General features: G+C 51.7%; 1 protein-coding gene across 5 annotated transcripts in view; it reads left to right on the top strand.

Annotated features, from left to right (window-relative positions):
* LOC139758516 (uncharacterized) overlaps positions 1 to 19,219 on the top strand; it is a 105,078-nt gene that overhangs the window by 40,643 nt on the left and 45,216 nt on the right. For 2 of the 5 annotated variants that reach the window (XM_071680047.1, XM_071680063.1), the window contains exons 2-3: positions 9,039 to 9,308; positions 16,096 to 16,178. In XM_071680047.1, coding sequence (XP_071536148.1) covers positions 9,244 to 9,308; positions 16,096 to 16,178 — 148 coding nt within the window. In that variant the 5' untranslated portion in view covers positions 9,039 to 9,243. Of the gene's footprint in view, positions 1 to 1,633; positions 1,782 to 1,852; positions 1,994 to 5,997; positions 6,158 to 9,038; positions 9,309 to 16,095; positions 16,179 to 19,219 lie in introns of those variants that run through there. The other 3 variants (XM_071680040.1, XM_071680055.1, XM_071680030.1) reach the window with 3 other exon arrangements.

Genomic DNA, 19,219 nt, shown 5'->3' with positions numbered 1-19,219 from the left:
TATATATATATATATATATATATATATATATATATATATATATATACATGTATATACATACGTCCACACACGCAAATATACATACCTACACAGCTTTCCATGGCTTACCCCAGACGCTTCACATGCCTTGATTCAATCCACTGACAGCACGTCAACCCCGGTATACCACATCGCTCCAATTCACTCTATTCCTTGCCCTCCTTTCACCCTCCTGCATGTTCAGGCCCAGATATCTGGGAGTGGATCTGGCAGCGGATGGAACCATGGAAGCGGAAGTGGATCATAGGGTGGGGGAGGGGGCGAAAATTCTGGGGGCCTTGAAGAATGTGTGGAAGTCGAGAACATTATCTCGGAAAGCAAAAATGGGTATGTTTGAAGGAATAGTGGTTCCAACAATGTTGTATGGTTGCGAGGCGTGGGCTATGGATAGAGTTGTGCGCAGGAGGATGGATGTGCTGGAAATGAGATGTTTGAGGACAATGTGTGGTGTGAGGTGGTTTGATCGAGTGAGTAACGTAAGGGTAAGAGAGATGTGTGGAAATAAAAAGAGCGTGGTTGAGAGAGCAGAAGAGGGTGTTTTGAAGTGGTTTGGGCACATGGAGAGGATGAGTGAGGAAAGATTGACCAAGAGGATATATGTGTCGGAGGTGGAGGGAACAAGGAGAAGAGGGAGACCAAATTGGAGGTGGAAAGATGGAGTGAAAAAGATATATATATATATATATATATATATATATATATATATATATATATATATATATATATATATATCGTGTTTCATTTTCCCCGTGGACTCATAGGAATATCTTGATCACGCGCAAAATTGTGATCCTTTCCAATATATATATATATATATATATATATATATATATATATATATATATATATATATATATATATATATATATATACCCCCCATCATTATAATACCCAAGTTTAGGAGGGGTGGTGGTAATTGAACCACTAGTTAGGTCAACCCCTCCAATAAACACCCTTACAATAAACGAGATGACGTGTATGTGTTCATGAGACTTACCATCTGGGGGCAAACGAGAACCGTGCTTAGGGGACGATGGTCTTTGAGATGTAGAGGCGACCGGTGCACCAAATGACACACGGGGGGAGGAAGAAAAGGTGTGAAATGATACGTCAGTCGCAGGAGGTGGGGTAGCAGGAGGTGGGGTAGAGTGGTAGGTGAAATGGGGCAAAGCTGTTGGGGGGTAACGGTGAATTCAGGGAACGGGTCCAATTTCAGAAATTCTGGTGGGTCAGGGGGAAGAGATGGGCCACACGAGTGTGAAATTCCCCTCCTGGTATTCACAGATTGGTAATGACGCACACACACACACACGCACACGTACACACACACGTACACACACACGTACATACATAGCTCCTGAAGGATTGTGAAGCGCCATCAAGGAGGTGAATTGAGAGCACAAGCCACTGGCTGGTTATGTAATGGACAAATTAACCCTAGTACCATGTTACAGACATGGCCCATGCAGAATCCCTTTCTAAATATACAAAAGGAGGGCGGAGTTGTGTGGAGGGAGAGGAAGGTATGGGCTCCGAGCTGGCAACGCTGCACCCCCCACACCCCCCCTCCCCCTCCTCGTTAGGTAAGGAGTGCCACAAAGGTCACACAACATAGGAAGAGGCGCCTCGCTCTGACTCAGTCCCAGTGACCTTGGTGTCCCCAGAGGGCCCCCCTCCCCCCCACTAAGTAGAAGTCAGGTCTCCGGCGCAGACGAGACAGCAAACGCTTCACGTCCGGCGAGGTGAGAACAACCCCCCAATCCTGTCGTCCGTTGTTTGTCCCCCCATCTTAGGTTGAGGGTTGAGGAGGGAGAGACCCACCTCACCATCACCCTAAAGTCCGCCTGCAGTGGTGTGTTTGTGTGGCGCGCGCGCCCGGCCCATCGCCCCTTACCCACCCGTGGCTACTTCGACTCGTCGACGCGTCCGCGGGAGTGTTCGCTAGCCTGGCCTGGTGCGCCACCTCCTCCTGTTTTGATCGTTGGCTAATTCGACTCCCTCCTCCCCTGAGTGTGTGTGTGTGTGTGTGTGTGTGTGTGTGTGGGACCATTTGTCTCCCCGTCTGCGCCGCTGGAGTAGCAGCACTTGAGGGAGGAAGAGCGTCATCTCGCTCTCCTGACGACCCTCTGTAGTAGCGTTAGGTCTGGCTTGGGTGGTGGTAAGTCCGCCCTCGAGGACTAACCCGTTCACGATGTATATATGTCCTTCTTCAGTCGTCTCCAGTCCCAGGATGGAGCGGAAAATATGTATATATACATATGTAGAGTGGTGGGAGGCCCCAGGTGTGCTACCAACCCAACCCACCTCTCGAGTAGTGTCGTGTGTTGCCCAGAAGTGCACGTGTGGTGGCGCAGATCTAAAGCTGTGGTACACCGGAGCTGCGGCGGCGGTGGTACGCGCCCTTTGTCCCGCGCGCAGTCTTTGGCTTCCAGCGGGCGCAGCAGGCCCACAAGACCACTGTGCTGACGTCCAGGTGTTTCAGTGTCTCTTGTGTATGTGCAAGTGTCTTGTGTTGCGAGGGTATAGTGTTCTGTGTCGCGTAGGGGTACACAGGTTTGTGTTGCAGGGGTAAGGTGTCACTTTTCAGAGAATGGTGTCTTGTGTTGTAGGGGATCAGTGCCTTGTGTTGGGGTCATAGCGTCTTTGTTGTGCTGGTAGTGTCACGTATTCAGAAGGGGTAATATTGGGAGGGTCTTGTGTTACAAGGTAGAGTGTCTGCTCTCGTTACAGGTGTTACAGTTTCTTGTGTTACCGGTATGTCACGAGTCCTGGGGGTTAGAGAGAGGTATACCCCTCTTGGCTGGTGTGGCTATGGAACACTATTGTGTGTTACTACGTTGTGGTTATGTGGTACTTCCCTCATCCCCCCACCTCACCCATCCCACGGCTCACGGTGCGAGCCGTGTGAGCCCCAGCTCTTATAGACACCACTCCACCACCACTACCACCCAGATCCAGCTGTCATACGGCTCTCGGCCTCCCACCCTCTGCTCAAGTCCAGGTTATGTAATAGGTTCACAATGACGATCTTCCTTTTCTGAACATGTTGGTGACGATGACACACACACACACACACACACACACCACCTCCGCCGCCGCCCCCCCCCCCCCCCAGCTGCGATGCTCATACGCCCAAGCGTCCTGGCTCCCCGCTATTACGAACCTGAACTACCCACTCCTTGACCTGGAGAACTCACTCACTACCTGACCTGGAGAACTCACTCACTACCTGACCTGGAGAACTCGCTCACTACCTGACCTGGAGAACTCATTACTTAACCTAGAGGGCTCACTACCTGACCTGGAGAACTCACTACCAGACCTGGAGGACTCACTACCTGACCTGGAGGACTCACTACCTGACCTGGAGAACTCATTACGTGACCTGGAGAACTCACTACCTGACCTGGAGAACTCATTACCTGACCTGCAGGACTCACTACCTGACCTGGAGAACTCATTATGTGACCTGGAGGACTCACTACCTGACCTGGAGGACTCACTACCTGACCTGGAGAACTCATTATGTGACCTGGAGGACTCACTACCTGACCTGGAGGACTCACTACCTGACCTGGAGAACTCATTACGTGACCTGGAGAACTCACTACCTGACCTGGAGAACTCACTACCTGACATGGAGAACTCATTACCTGACCTGCAGGACTCACTACCTGACCTGGAGAACTCATTATGTGACCTGGAGGACTCACTACCTGACCTGGAGAACTCACTACCTGATTTGGAGAACTCATTACCTGACTTAGAGAACTCACTACCTGACCTGGAGAACTCATTACCTGAGCTGGAGAACTCACTATCTGACCTGGAGAACTCACTACTTGACCTGGAAGACTCACTGCCTGACCTGGAGGACTCATTACCTGACCTAGAGAACTCGGTATCTGACCTGGAGAACTCACACTACCTGACCTGGAGAACTCACACTACCTGACCTGGAGAACTCACTATCTGACCTGGAGAACTCATTACCTGACCTGCAGAACTCACTCTACCTGACCTGGAGGACCCCCCTTTACGTGACCTAGACCTTTGGTTCTGACCTGGACCGTGGATTGGATCTTCTTCTGGACTTCAGAGTGAAAAGAAAGAAAAGGGATCTTTTACCACATTCCCGACCGTATCATCCAGCCAACCATGAACCTTCGTTTCGAGAGAGAGTCCTATGCAGAACGTAACACACTCCTCCACAACATGGTCCTCCTCAGAACACGGACCTCCTCAGACCACGAGCCTCCCTTGAAAGTACGTCATTTGAAAAGATAAAACCCAATACCGTACGTAACCTTGACTTTTTGATCTCGTGGCAGGCCATGTTTGGTCCCAGTGACCCACCCGAGCATTCTACAGTCTCAGTGAAGACGAGGGACATCATGTCGTCACTACTTTCAGGAGAAGTGTATGTCCTCCCGAAGGTGCTGAAGGATAGGTCCTACCAAAGAGCTGGGGGACTCTTCGCTTAGACTCCTCCCCTCCTTGGGCCGTGCACGGGGGCCTGCTGGCCGTCTGATTAGCAAAGTGATACAACGCTGATAAAGAGAGTATTGCCTCGTACGACCTTATCAACAACCCTGAGGAAGGAAACTTGACGCGTCTTAGGGTTAAATGAAGAGTCCTTGAAGGCGTCTTCCTTGGGCTTTCAGCATTATGGAACCCCGGATATGGACCATCAACCACCAAGCCGGGGATACGGACCATCAGCCACCAAGCCGGGGATACGGACCATCAGCCACCAAGCCGGGGATACGGACCATCAGCCACCAAGCCGGGGATACGGACCATCAGCCACCAAGCCGGGGATACGGACCATCAACCACCCCGGCTTGGATGCTGACGAAGTGAAGTGTTGAGGTCTCTCGTGTGTCATCCACCTCAGGGGTTTCCTAGGAGGAGGAGGAGGAGCATTCAGGCCATCTGAACCCCATGGCTCTCGAGACGTGTGGTGGATATCGTGAGGAGATATATCATACCACGGGAAAGGGGTCTCTCCCGCCGATCTGAGAGGGGGGGCGGGGCAGTCCTCGGTGCTGTGCTTTTCCCATGGATGGAGGAATCCCAGGACCTAGGACTCTCCTACGACCTGCCGTTCCCTGAAGTCTGGCAGCCTCCAGACTTCGGGAGTTGATCCTCAGATGTTTTGAGTCAACGACTGAGCTCCTCGTAGTCAGATGTATACGAAGAAGAAAGAGAGATTTCCCTGAAGGATTGAGACTTTAAAATGAAGGAATGGTGGGTGATCCCTGAAGCCAGGGTGACTAAGGTTGTGAGGCTGGTTGTCCTTATCTCACACTCGCCTCACTCACAGGCATGAGGAACAGAGTGAATGAGACGCAACAAGAGTCGGGGCGTCTGTCAAATGGATGTCGTCCCTTTAGGTATATCCATTGAAACGACCAGTTCCGCCTCTAGTAAAAAAAAAAACGAAGGATAAAGCCGGGTTTAGAGGGGTGACTATTCTGGGTCTTTACTCAAAAAAATCCAGAAGAAAAAAAAAAACGGAGACCTGCGGGAAGTACAGAGGACCTGGTCACGTCGAAGTGGTCACCTGGAACGCTGCGACAACAGACGATTCAGTTGCGATTTCACGATTCTTTCGCCGCACAAATGCGACTGTCGTTAAGTTTCAAAATCTGTCATATATATATATATATATTATTTTACGCCATAGATGTATATATGAATTTTAGAAAGAAGGTACACAGCACACATTTTGGTGTGGGAGTGTATCTTGTACAAGACCATCTGAACCAAACCCGTTCTCTCTGGGGGCTCTACCTTACCGTGGACTACCACAAGCGCATCTTACCTGACCCCGCGCGCTCGCTGGGTTACGCCCCAGCGCCGCTGCCACGCTCCGCGTCCAGAAATAGTGTCAGGCGCCCCGGCTTTTTATGGCGCAGGATGTTTGTTGCCAAGATAAAGAATGGTGCGTCTTGGAGGGAGTCGTCAGTGTGTTGCTCACCATCGCCGGGTGAAGAGTCCAACCCCGCTCTGTGGCTGGTCCTACTCGACCCGTCGCTGGACACTTCCGCCACTCCCTCTTGTGGCTGGACAGTCTTCCTCACTGTGTGGGTCCTCCTGCCTGATCTCCCCCAAGGTAGACGACTTATCCATCTTTGTTTTTTATATATATATTGTAGACTTGTATCGTTAGCGCCTGTGGAGTGATGACGGTCATATCAGAAAGGCTGGAGACGTAAATGGTAGACGCTGCGTTTATCTGTATAAGCCCCAGGAGGAACCCAGCTCCGGTTCTCTACCTTCATCGTAGACTCAAGACACTTGGACTTCCTCGCCGCACTGGAACTCAAGGACGTCGACAACACTTTCAGTTTTCCCCAAAGTTCATTTACCATCTCTCCCGCCCCACACATTCACACACACACCCACCAGCGGGTACTTGAAGAAGTGCCGAGAGAAGGGTTTGCACGATCATCCTTCGGTCCTTCTTACTTCAGCCGTCGGAGAGGCGTTCGACGCACACTGGTCCTGCCCGACTCCCTAGGGAAAAGAAGGTGCTCCTCCTCCGCCACTCCAGCCACACTTGTCGCCATCTGCCACCTAGAAGATCATCCCTCAACCGCCCTAAATCGCAGTGGGCCGCCATAACCTTTATATCGTGCCGGTCGGAGCTCCTGCAGCTACAGGAACAGTTCCTCATCCCAGCCATCGTGAACATCATCAACACTCAGTAGACTCCCATCCCAGTGTCAGTATGAAGACTCAGTAGACTCCCATCCCAGTGTCAGTATGAAGACTGAGTAGACTCCCATCCCAGTGTCCGTGTGATGAAGACTGTATCATCCCGACTCCCTCAGCTGTTGTCTTCGTGTCCCCACTGTGGTATATATAAGGCTCTCCCTCAGCCTGTTGGTGTGATGTGTGAGGTCTTCGCCTGTGGTGTGGTGTGGTGTGTGGCGTCTCAGGCTCCCCCTCAGCCTGGGGTGTGGTGTGTGGCGTCTCAGGCTCCCCCTCAGCCTGGGGTGTGGTGTGTGGCGTCTCAGGCTCCCCTTCAGCCTGTGGTGTGGTGTGTGGCGTCCCAGCCTGTGGTGTGGTGTGTGGCGTCTCAGCCTGTGGTGTGGTGTGTGGCGTCTCAGGCTGTGGTATGGCGTGTGACGTCTCAGACTCCCTCAGGCTGTGGTGTGGTGTGTGGCGTCTCAGGCTCCCCCTCAGCCTGGGGTGAGGTGTGTGGCGTCTCAGGCTCCCCCTCAGCCTGGGGTGAGGTGTGTGGCGTCTCAGGCTCCCCCTCAGCCTGGGGTGAGGTGTGTGGCGTCTCAGGCTCCCCCTCAGCCTGGGGTGTGGTATGGCGTGTGACGTCTCAGACTCCCTCAGGCTGTGGTGTGGTGTGTAGCGTCTCAGACTCCCTCAGGCTATGGTGTGTGGTGTCTCAGGCTGTGGTGTGGTGTGTGGCGTCTCAGGAGGAGCGGTGAGTGACCACAGGCCTGGCGTCTGGAGACGGTGTTTACCGTTCACTCTGCTGCTGCTGCTGTTGACCTGTTGCTGAGCGATGCTCCCACCACCACCCACCACCCAGCACTGTATCATCTGTTGCTGGGGAGACGGATGATCCCCCACCCCTCACAGTGCCTTCTCCTCGCCCGCCCCCCAAGGCCAGCTGTCCTCGTGTGTGTGTGTGTGTGTGTGTGTCACTTGTGCACAGAGAAAGGGAAAATTACACCTTTGTTTTAAGAGTTTTTGTCTCTCGCTCCTATCTTCCTTAGAGACGTCCTACACTCACTCCTCCTCCTCCTCCTCCTCCTTCTCCTCCCTCTAGTCTCCCTCCCATTCACCTCATCCTCTCCCTCCCTCCCTCACACCAGTACGTGACTCGGGCCTCATTCTCTTCATTTCACACATACCACAACCTCCCGAAACAGCATCTCCCTTTGTTCGCTCACTCACTCACTCCCTCACAGATCGACGTCCTCCTCCTCCTCCTCCTTCCCACCTCCCTCCGTAGCTGCCACCCGCTCCCTCGCCCCCTCCGCACACACACACACACACACACACACACACACACACGCAGTGTCCAGTCACCACCTCATGAGCCAAAGTTCCAAAATAAACCCGTGGTGTGGGCCGGGTGGGCAGAGGGCTGCGTGTCTTTTATCCGTTGCTGTGCTTTCTCGTGCGCGTTATCCGGAATATCTGACGCGGTAACCGGATTATCGGGCCTAGTGTTGGAATGCGGATTGGTCAAGCATGGTATCCGGAGTATATATATATATACATTTCTTTTCTACAGGTTGTGTGTGTGTGTGTGTGTGTGTGTGTGTGTGTGTGTGTGTGGTTAAACCTATTGCTATCCTGTTGTTACTGCAAGGTCTTGTATGAGGGGAGGGAGGGAGGGCTTGAGGGAGGGGGAGGTGTCTCTGATGGGTGTTGGGAGGTGGGGGGAGGGAATGGGTTACTGGTAAGCCAAGTGTGAAAGTGTGAGAAGCATTTCCGAAAATCTCTCTCTCTCTCTCTCTCTCTCTCTCTCTCTCTCTCTCTCTCTCTCTCTCTCTCTCTCTCTCTCTTTCTCTCTCTCTGTACGCCACTCTTCTCCACACACTCCCCGGAGCCACTGTCATTGACACTTCTCCATGACACTTCCCCTTGGCACTGCCACTGACATCTCCAACCCCCTCCCCCCACCACCCCCACCTTGGCACGCTACCCTTGACACCTCTCCTCCTCCCCCCACCCCCCCTCCTCCCCCTCCAACCCCCTGTGCACCCCTCTACATTTCCACTGATCATCTGATCAGTGGAAATATTATCTATTTCTAACCACAGTCACATCAGGGGCTCGGAGGGCCCACCAGGTCAAGAGAGGGGTAGGCCTAGAGAGAGAGAGAGAGAGAGAGAGAGAGAGAGAGAGAGAGAGAGAGAGAGAGAGAGAGACCGGTTCAACTGACGTATGCACTGAACTCCGCCACATTCACCGGAAGGGAACTAACAGAACCTCCGTTTCTTCCTCTCTTCCTCCCCCTGCAGGAGTGGCCTCGAAGTCCAGCGTCTTCACCTCGACTGTTGTTGTCGCGCCCGCCGCAGCCGCAGCCGCAGCTCCAGAGACGACCCACCTACTCAGGAGGCCACACCAACACCCGCCCACACCACCTTCCGTGAAGCGTTCACCCTTAGCGACGTGTTGAGTTAGCGAGTGAGTTGAGGAACACCTCCACCCTCAAGAACCGCCACGATGACATCCACCTCCTGGTACCGCCGCACGCTCTATGGCTACAAGGGCAACAGGGAATACACCAAGTAAGTCTACAGTGACCAGTCGTCCCTAGTAACTTGTAGGGGAGAGGGAGAGGGGCGGGCGGGTGTTGGTGGGCGATGTCTGCATCGCTAGGATTAGGATGAGGTGGTCTTCATTCTCTGGAGGAGGTGGTGGTCCTGTGTCGAGGTTGGTTAGTTGTATCTGCAGGAGACCAGCACTAGACGGTAGGGTGAAGGTGTACGAGTCACAATGAGGAAGGATGCAGGGAGAGAGTGTCAAGGCTGTGGGGCCAGACTGAGTGGTGTGGGAAGCTTGGATGATATACCTAGACGGGAAGGGGGGATACAGGAAGACCTCCCCTCCCATGAGGGAGGGACGTGTCTCCACTGTACCCTAGTGAAGGTACAGTGGCTCACTGGAGACACGAGGAGGGAGGGGAATGTCTTGAATGTACCATATATCAGGTACACTTGTTACAACTGTTGTTGATACCATCCCCCTACATAACCACTAGCAAAACTTATAGCCACAGATTCGTTATATATATATATATATATATATATATATATATATATATATATATATATATATATATATGCATGAGGGCATTTCGATGGACGCATCGAACAGAATACCTTGATCATATTCTATAATGGTATGAAAAACCCGAGAGAGATCAAGAGCTGAAATTGGCCAAATGAACAAGTGAGCATCACACAGTAATTTGATCGAACAGAGAGGACGGTTAAGCAAGTAATTTACCATAAGTTCGTTACATAAGTATAGTTCAGTCGTGAAGTACACCTTTCAATAAGGGTTCAGGATAGGATTTTGTGTGTATGTACCTGATGAACTTAAGGTCAGGTACGAGCTAAGGCTCAAAGGATCCTGCTGTAGAATCCTTTAAGACCAAGTAGGATCATAGACCCTATGAGGACGCGCGCAGAATCGTAATGTAGGAACGTAAATGGCTGCGCTCGACCCTAATGAGGAAGCTGTAAGTCTGTACTCAGGGCCATTTTTATTGAACCCACATTGCGACGCTCCCTAAAGAGACAGAGATTAGGTTGACAGTAGACAGTGTAGTGACAAGCCAGAACCAACACTAGAGTCGAATGCCCCGACTGTTTTCAGCATAAGGAATTTCGACCATCCTGCCGTTTCGCAGCTATTGTCTTAAACCCTGACAAGAGCTTTTGAGGTTGTCATCAACGCCTGGAGACGTCTTCGTAACGGGCGCGTCTTCACGAATTTTATGGCTTCGTTATTCGTGGTAATTCTCGTTAGCATCTGATGGCTTTCCCCCCCACCCACCCACGCCGCGTTCCAGTACCAAATTGTCCTTCCATTGTTTCCTCGCTTGTTTTGATGACTGTTGACCTAAGTTGTCGGATCTGAGGGAGTTGACGTAGTACGCGATGATAAGACTGGGTGAAGATAGTGATCGGTCGTAGCGGACGAAATCCATCTCAAGAGGTAAATGCACCGAAGAACAGAAGGGGTTAGTTCGTTGTTCTTTGTGTTCAGTTCCTCAGTATCTTTAGGTTCTTCATAACACACAAGAACAGTCTGGTGTTGTTCTACGTTTGCTGTGCCCCGGATTCATTGTTCTCAAGAACACAGAGGAACAGAACTGAATCATTTCATATTCCCCTCCTCCACGAATCTTGACCCACACTGATCAACCCGTCTTGACGCGTGAGCAGGGACGTCTTCGGTGACCTGTATCTCCATCCAGATAACAACACCGATAATACCTGTTATCGCCTCCACCCGTGGTAACAGGAGGGGAACCGAGAGACTCGGTCGACCTTTCGTTGGGTTGGAGAAGTTGTGGCTACCCGGACAGGAGGAAGAGAGTGGGAGGAGGAGGAGAAGGAGGGTGGAAGGAGAAAGTGGTGGTTGTGGAACACTTCAAGAATGCATGTGAATCTCCTCTGTATTGCGGCTTGTGTGTTGCTCTCTCCTGCGTTGTGTTCCTTATCGTCCCAACACACACACGCACACACACACACACACACACACACACACACACACACACACACACACACACCTCCAGGTGGGGGATGCTCCCCCCTCACCCCCACCTCCACCCCCTTCGTTAAATAACTGTGTTGGTGATGCGCGCATGACGCAGATCTTGGCCCTGTGGCACAGCTGGACCTGTCTCTCTCTCTCTCTCTCTCTCTCTCTCTCTCTCTCTCTCTCTCTCTCTCTCTCTCTCTCTCTCTCTCTCTCTCTCTCTCTCTCTCTCTCTCTCTCTCTCTCTCTCTCTCTCTCTCAGCACCCACACACACCTGACACCTACATGTGGCCCTCTGTGAATCATCTCACACTCGGCACCCACACCGTGACACCTACATGTGGCTCTCTGTGGCACATCTGACACTCGGCACCTACACACACCTGACATCTACCTATGGCCCTCTGGGACACATGTAACACCATTTTCTCTACTGCTGACCTGACACTTGTCACACCTGATTCCCCTTCTCTCTCTCTCTCTCTCTCTCTCTCTCTCTCTCTCTCTCTCTCTCTCTCTCTCTCTCTCTCTCTCTCTCTCTCTCTCTCTCTCCTTGTCGGCCGGGCTCGCCAAGATCAGCTTCCGCGTCTCCGGCCACCCCCCCCCCCCACACACACACACACACACACACACACACACACACACACACACACACACACACACACACCGTCTCCCGGGGTCGTTGGGCTAGTGAAGGTAAGAGCTTTGCACGGCTCCCCCGTCAGACGACCCGGCCAGAGCAGGGTTGTTGACCCGCTCCCAGGTCGTGTGATCATCCCAAATTTATGGAGTGGGCGCCCACCAGACACACACACACACACACACACACCTGGTGTGAGGAACCCCTACCACACCAACCAGGGGGGCCCACACACACACCTGGTGTGAGGAACTCCTACCACACCAACCAGGGGGCCCCCCACACACACCTGGTGTGAGGAGCTTCTACCACACCAACTATAGGGGCCCCCCACACCTGGTGTGAGGAGCCTCTACCACACCAACCAGGGGGGCCCCACACACACACCTGGTGTGAGGAACTCCTACCACACCAACCAGGGGGGCCCACACACGCACACCTGGTGTGAGGAACTCCTACCACACCAACCAGGGGGCCCACACACACACACCTGGTGTGAGGAACTTCTACCACACCAACTATAGGGGCCCCCCACACCTGGTGTGAGGAACTCCTGCCAGACCAACTAGGGGGCCCCCCACACACACCTGGTGTGAGGAACTCCTACCACACCAACCAGGGGGGCCCACACACACCTGGTGTGAGGAACTCCTGCCACACCAACCAGGGGGGCCCCCCCCACACACACCTGGTGTGAGGAACTCCTGCCACACCAACCAGGGGGGCCCCCCAAACACACACCTGGTGTGAGGAACTCCTACCACACCAACTATGGGGGGGCCCACACACACCTGGTGTGAGGAACTCCTGCCACACCAACCAGGGGGGCCCCCCACACACACACCTGGTGTGAGGAACTCCTGCCACACCAACTATGGGGGGCCCCCACACCTGGTGTGAGGAACTCCTACCACACCAACCAGGGAGGCCCACACACACACCTGGTGTGAGGAGCTCCTACCACACCAACCAGGGGGGCCCACAACACACACACACCTGGTGTGAGGAGCTTCTGCCACACCAACCAGGGGGGCCCACACACACCTGGTGTGAGGAACTCCTACCACACCACCTAGGGGGGCCCACACACACACACCTGGTGTGAGGAACTTCTACCACACCAACCAGGGGGGCTCACACACACCTGGTGTGAGGAATTCCTACCACACCAGCTATGGGCCCCCCCCCACACACACCTGGTGTGAGGAGCCTCTACCACACCAACCAGGGGGGCCCACACACATACCTGGTGTGAGGAGCTCCTACCACACCACGCAGGGGGGCCCACACACACCTGGTGTGAGGAACTCCTACCACACCAACCAGGGGGGCCCACACACATACCTGGTGTGAGGAACTCCTACCACACCACGCAGGGGGGCCCACACACACACACCTGGTGTGAGGAGCTTCTACCACACCACGCAGGGGGGCCCACACACACACCTGGTGTGAGGAGCTTCTACCACACCACGCAGGGGGGCCCACACACACACACCTGATGTGAGGAGCTTCTACCACACCACGCAGGGGGGCCCACACACACACCTGGTGTGAGGAGCTTCTACCACACCAACCAGGGGGGCCCACACACACCTGGTGTGAGGAATTCCTACCACACCAGCTATGGGGCCCCCCCACACACACACCTGGTGTGAGGAACTCCTGCCACACCAACCAGGGGGCCCACACGCACACACCTGGTGTGAGGAACTCCTACCACACCACCCAGGGGGGCCCACACACACACCTGGTGTGAGGAACTCCTGCCACACCAACGAAGGGTGTGGTTGATGTGATATTGCGATTGATGTAGGGCCATTTCAATACTAGACGAGCTTCCTTTCTCCAACAAGATCACTAACTCTCCCCCTCGCCAACAATAGACGAATATCTCCACCAACAGGCTTACCTATCTCCACCAGTGTGGCCTCTGTCTCCACCAGTGTGGCCTCTGTCTCCACCAGTGTGGCCTCTGTCTCTACCATGTGTGGCCTCAGTCTCCACCATTGTGGCCTCTGTCTCCACGATTATGGCCTCTTTCTCCACGATTATGGCCTCTGTCTCCACCATTGTGGCCTCTGTCTCCACCATTGTGGCCTCTGTCTCCACCATGTGTGGCCTCTGTCTCCACCATTGTGTGGCCTCGGTCTCCACCAGTGTGGCACACTCCACCACACCAACGAGAGCGCCACCCCGAGTGTTGGGGGGGCAGGAAGGTGCTATGCCCACACAGTCTCCAGCTTTCACCTCCAGTGACCTCATGACCTGGAAGTGATTATGGCCATTGTGGGCGTCGAACCCGTGACCTTTGCTCTTGCTTCTCATGTGCCTTCCTCTCCTGTTGTTGTTATTGTTGTCTTCTTCTTTCTTCGTCTTGTTTTGAGAGAAGAAACAAATGAACTCTTTAAGGGGACAAGGAGATGTCAGAATGGGTGGAAAGCATTCGTTTGTTGATAAATATCAGATAATGCATAAAGTAAACGTGATAAACATTTTGGAATGTTATAGTTACAGATTAATCCAATGGATTGGTCTGGATAATAGAGATAGATACGTTGGTAACGAAAGGATAGAGAGAAAGTAGAAGAGAGACAAAGAAAGTCTGATCTAGAATAGGAATCAAATAACTGAAGAGAAAGGGTGTACGATGATAGTTGAACAAGTGGAACAGACGAAAGTTTTAGATGCCTGTCCAATTATATGTTGAATAGATAGACATTTGATAGACATATGTTAGATACCCGGGTAATTGATAGATATACGTTGATAGATAACATGTTGAATAGCCTGACGAATATTCATACAATTTTTAAATAGCCAAACAAGAGATCTACTTCTATAATGAATAACAAACCATAAGATAGACAGATAGAGGTCAAACAGCCAGACGATTGATAGATATAGATAAAAAAAAAAATTGAATAGATACACGTTGAATTGAATGACAGAGTTTAAGTTGTATTTTAAGTTGTTAGATTTAGATACAAGATTGATAACCAGATAATTGATAGACGTATAGTAGATTACCAGACACTCGAAAGATACAGTTTAAGTAGCGATGCAAGCGACACATAAGGGTTATGTATCTTGGTAATTTATAGACACAAGTTAGATAGATATATCGTTGATAGATGCAGATAGATTTGCCCGAACGATCGATGGATTTAAGGTGATTAACCAGAGAGATAATAGATACAGAATGAATGACTGAACAGCCACACAGTTTAATAGATAAGGGTTGAAAGAGCCATATGGTTGATAGATGCAGTCGAAAGAGCCAAGCAATATAACTGGTAAAGGTTCAATTGCCAAAGAGAAATAGATATATGGGCTAGATAACCATGCAGTTAATCGATACAGTTTGAATAGACAGACTAGACTGATAGATAAAGATTAGATAACTAGACTGTTGATAGACAAAGGTGAGATGGCCAAACTGTTAATAATGCAGTTGAAATAGATAAAAAGATTATACATAGATGTTGAATAGCTAGACTAGTGATAGATACATGTTAGATAGCCAGTTACTAGCCAGACTGATGATAGATACAGGTTAAATAGCTAGTTACAAGCCAGACTGATGATAGATACAGGTTAAATAGCCAGTTACTGGCCAGACTGACGATAGATACAAGTTAAATGGCCATTTACTAGTCAGACTGATGAAGATGCAGGTTGAATAGCCATTTACTAGCAAGATTAACAATAGATGCAGGTTAAATAGCCAGTTACTAGCCAGACTGATGATAGGTACAGGTTAAATAGCCAGATACTATCCAGACTGATAATAGATACAGGTTAGATAGCCAGTTACCAGCCAGGCTGATGATAGCTACAGGTTAAATAGCCAGTTACTAGCTAGGCTGATGATAGATACAGGTTGAATAGCCAGTCACTAGCCAGACTGATGATAGATACAAGTTGAATAGCCAGTTACTAGCCAGACCGATAAAAAGATACAGGTTAAATAGCCAGTTACTAGCCAGACTGATGATAGATCCAGGTTAAATAGCCAGTTACTAGCCAGACTGATGGTAGATCCAGGTTAAATAGCCATTTACTAGCCAGGCTGATGATAGATACAAGTAAATCAGTCTGATAGATAGGAGAGGAGTCAGTGTGCCCCCTGCTCAATGTGTGTGTTTCCCTCTCTCCCCGCCAGGGCCGCCTACGACCTAGCCAGCGCCAAGTTCGTCGCTGAGGATCTGGACGTGGATTGTACCGACCGTCACTATGTGGTTACGGGTGAGTACCTCCCAGGTGTGGCCTCGCGCAGGTGTGGCCCCACCCTCTGCAAGTGTGGCGTTATGTAGGTGTGGCCTCTCTGCGAGGTGTGGCTTTGTGTAAGTGTGGCCTCTCTGCGAGGTGTGGCTTTGTGTAAGTGTGGCCTTATGTAAGTGTGACCTTACGTAAGTGTGGCCTTATGCAAGTGTGGTCTTGCGTAGGTGTGGCCTTATGTAAGTGTGACCTTATGTAAGTGTGGGCCTTGTGTGAGTGTGACCTTATGTAAGTGTGGGTTTATGTAAGTGTGGCCTTGTGTAAGTGTGACCTTATGTAAGTGTGGGCTTATGCAAGTGTGGCCTTATGTAGGTGTGGGCTCTCTCTACGAGATGTGGCCTTATATAAATATGGCCCTATGCAAGTGTGGTCTTACGTAGGTGTGGCCTATCCACGAGGTGTGGCCTTATGTAAGTGTGGGCACGTACATGCGTGTGTGTGTCTATGCAGCCTTCATCAAGTGTGGCCTTTGTGTAATGGCCATGTGTGGTGGCCCTACCGCAAGTGTGTCAATAGAAGCGTTCAAGTGTGGCCCCTCCGCATCTACGGAGTTACAGAGACGCGGAAGTATGTATAAGTGTGGCCGGAAGTGTGTGGTTGTGCAAGTGTGTTACGCAGGTATGTGACGAGTCATGCAGCTGTGTTTTGTGCATCTGTAGACACGTGTTACCCACACCTGTACCTCCTGCAGTCAGACCCGACCCGTGCACATTACCTGTGGTAATAACACTGAGTCATTTGATGTGGTATGTGAGGGGTGAGGGAAGGACACATGTATACGAACAGAACCGGTTTTGCGACCAGAATGGGATTAATCCTCCCACATTAGGTGAACACTCTGGATTTCCTCTGGATAGACGAGGATCCGTTCTTGTAAACATCGACTCCCAGTATGATTCCTTTAGTAGAATCGTTCTGGATACACACAATGGATTATTATTGGTGAGGAACTGAACTTATGGGAGACATTCTAATTGACGAGTATGAAGGAAAGAACCATAAGTGTCCTTTGGTTAAGTTTTGCCCTGATCCAGATAGAGTGTGAGTGTGAGTATGATATAGTCTTCACGACACAACCTCTACCGCGTCAGGCTGAAGACGTTACTCCTCCCGCGATTCACACACACTAATAGTGTGAAAACCGGGTTGGTGATGACTGGCTCAAGGTAGTACAAGTACACAGTGGTTTCCGGGGCAGCGGTAGGTAGTTAAGTGCGCACTAACTTTCCCCTTGCCGGAGCACGTAGATTCTTCGTCGTCGGGGAACAAAGGGAGGAAGGGTTTTGGTAACACTGGATGGTGGCGTTGTTGGCACCAGTGGCACCTGTGACGTAACAGGTGCCTTCTCCATGCGGATGAGCAACGTATATACACACACACACACACACACCTCACACAGGAATAGTCGCGATGGCTCTTACATAAACGGACGAGCACCGCTGGTGCTGCAGCCGAGGTAGATCAGTGGCGGAACTATGCAGTTTTTCTCCTCTCTAACGTCTTTGTCTCTCCGTCTTAGGAATCGGCCATTGAATCACCTGTGGTAATTTGGGACAAGGCTTGAGCGACCACGACACGGGGGGGGGGAGCTGGGACGACCTGAGAGAGAGAGAGAGAGAGAGAGAGAGAGAGAGAGAGAGAGAGAGAGAGAGACTTCCTCTCCAGACTTGCCTTTAAGGTCAGGAGATCAGGCCTCCCTGTCCGGTTAGCTTCCAGGTCTTGTGTGTCTTGCTCAAGAAGGAGTCGGGAGAGGGAGGGAAGGAGTCGTCGTTTTGGAGAAGTAGTCGTGTGTCGACCAGAAACCCCGACCAGGACACCTCACCAGAGGTGGAGGTTATCGTCATGGTTGCAATACCTTTGGTGTGGTGTTTGACCAGTCGAAGATGTCCTCGTCTTTGGGGGCTTGGCCGAGTGTAGGACGTCCTCTCGTCGGGTCTTCTGAACTGCTCGGATATCGGGGTCGTGTACAGAGTCCTGTGTCGAGGAAGAGACAGGTCGCCCGTTTATTCACCTGTCTGAGAGACAGAAGACAAAAGAGACGTGTGTTATATTGAAGACAGATCTTCAGTCTGGTGAAGACGGAACACTGTCTGCTGCTGGTCAGGACTGAGGGACAGACTGCACAGTGTGGCTAGGGAAACTTAACGTTTGTCCCCGAAAGAGGCTCTGTTGTCCGAGGGTTTGAGCTGGTGGCACACAGTTACGACCGCACCCCTGGTGTTCTCCTCCTCCGGCCCACTGGATCGGTCCGCAAAGACTCCGGCGCAGGGCTGTCACATGGATCGGCCTGTCGACGGGTGTGACAAGCCAAATCGTCGACTCTCGAGAATCACGTTTAAATGGCGTTCAAAGCTTGGGGTTGGGACGGTGGGGGTCGTGATGGTGATGATGATGGTGACACACACACACACACACACACACACACACACACACACACACACACACACACACACACACACACACACACACACACACATGGTGCCCGTCTGCCAGCAATGACGCAGGGGATGTTTATTACCATCGCCGTGACTTGTTGAGGAGGGCCAGGAAGCCAAGCGGCGCAGATGTGTGGTGGATGATGTAAGGCCAGTGTGAGGTGAGGTGAGGGAGGGTGGTGGTGATGCTGTGTTGCGATGCCCGCCACACACCTGCATCTTACGGGAGGCTGGAGCGGGCTAGAGAGGGAGACACACACACACACACACACACACACACACACACACACACACACACACACACACACACACTCTCTCGCTGCCTCCGATCTGACAGTGGCAAACACGGCGGGGTGGTGGTGGTGGCGGCGAGGCCTTTCCCCCCACTAGTGATAGTGTTAATATTAACAACACTTAGTGTGAACTCCTGAGTCTTACTCTTATTATTATTACTTCTCCTTCGTTGACCGTGCTTCCTCCCCTCTCCCCTCCCCTCCCACAAGCTAGCCCACTCCTCCACTGAGCCAGCCCACTCCCCCACAGAGCCAGCCCACTCCTCCATCCCCCTAAAAA

Source organism: Panulirus ornatus, chromosome 2, assembly GCF_036320965.1.
Source record: "Panulirus ornatus isolate Po-2019 chromosome 2, ASM3632096v1, whole genome shotgun sequence".
Taxonomy (NCBI): domain Eukaryota; kingdom Metazoa; phylum Arthropoda; class Malacostraca; order Decapoda; family Palinuridae; genus Panulirus; species Panulirus ornatus.
This window is presented reverse-complemented; position numbering and strand designations above follow the sequence as displayed.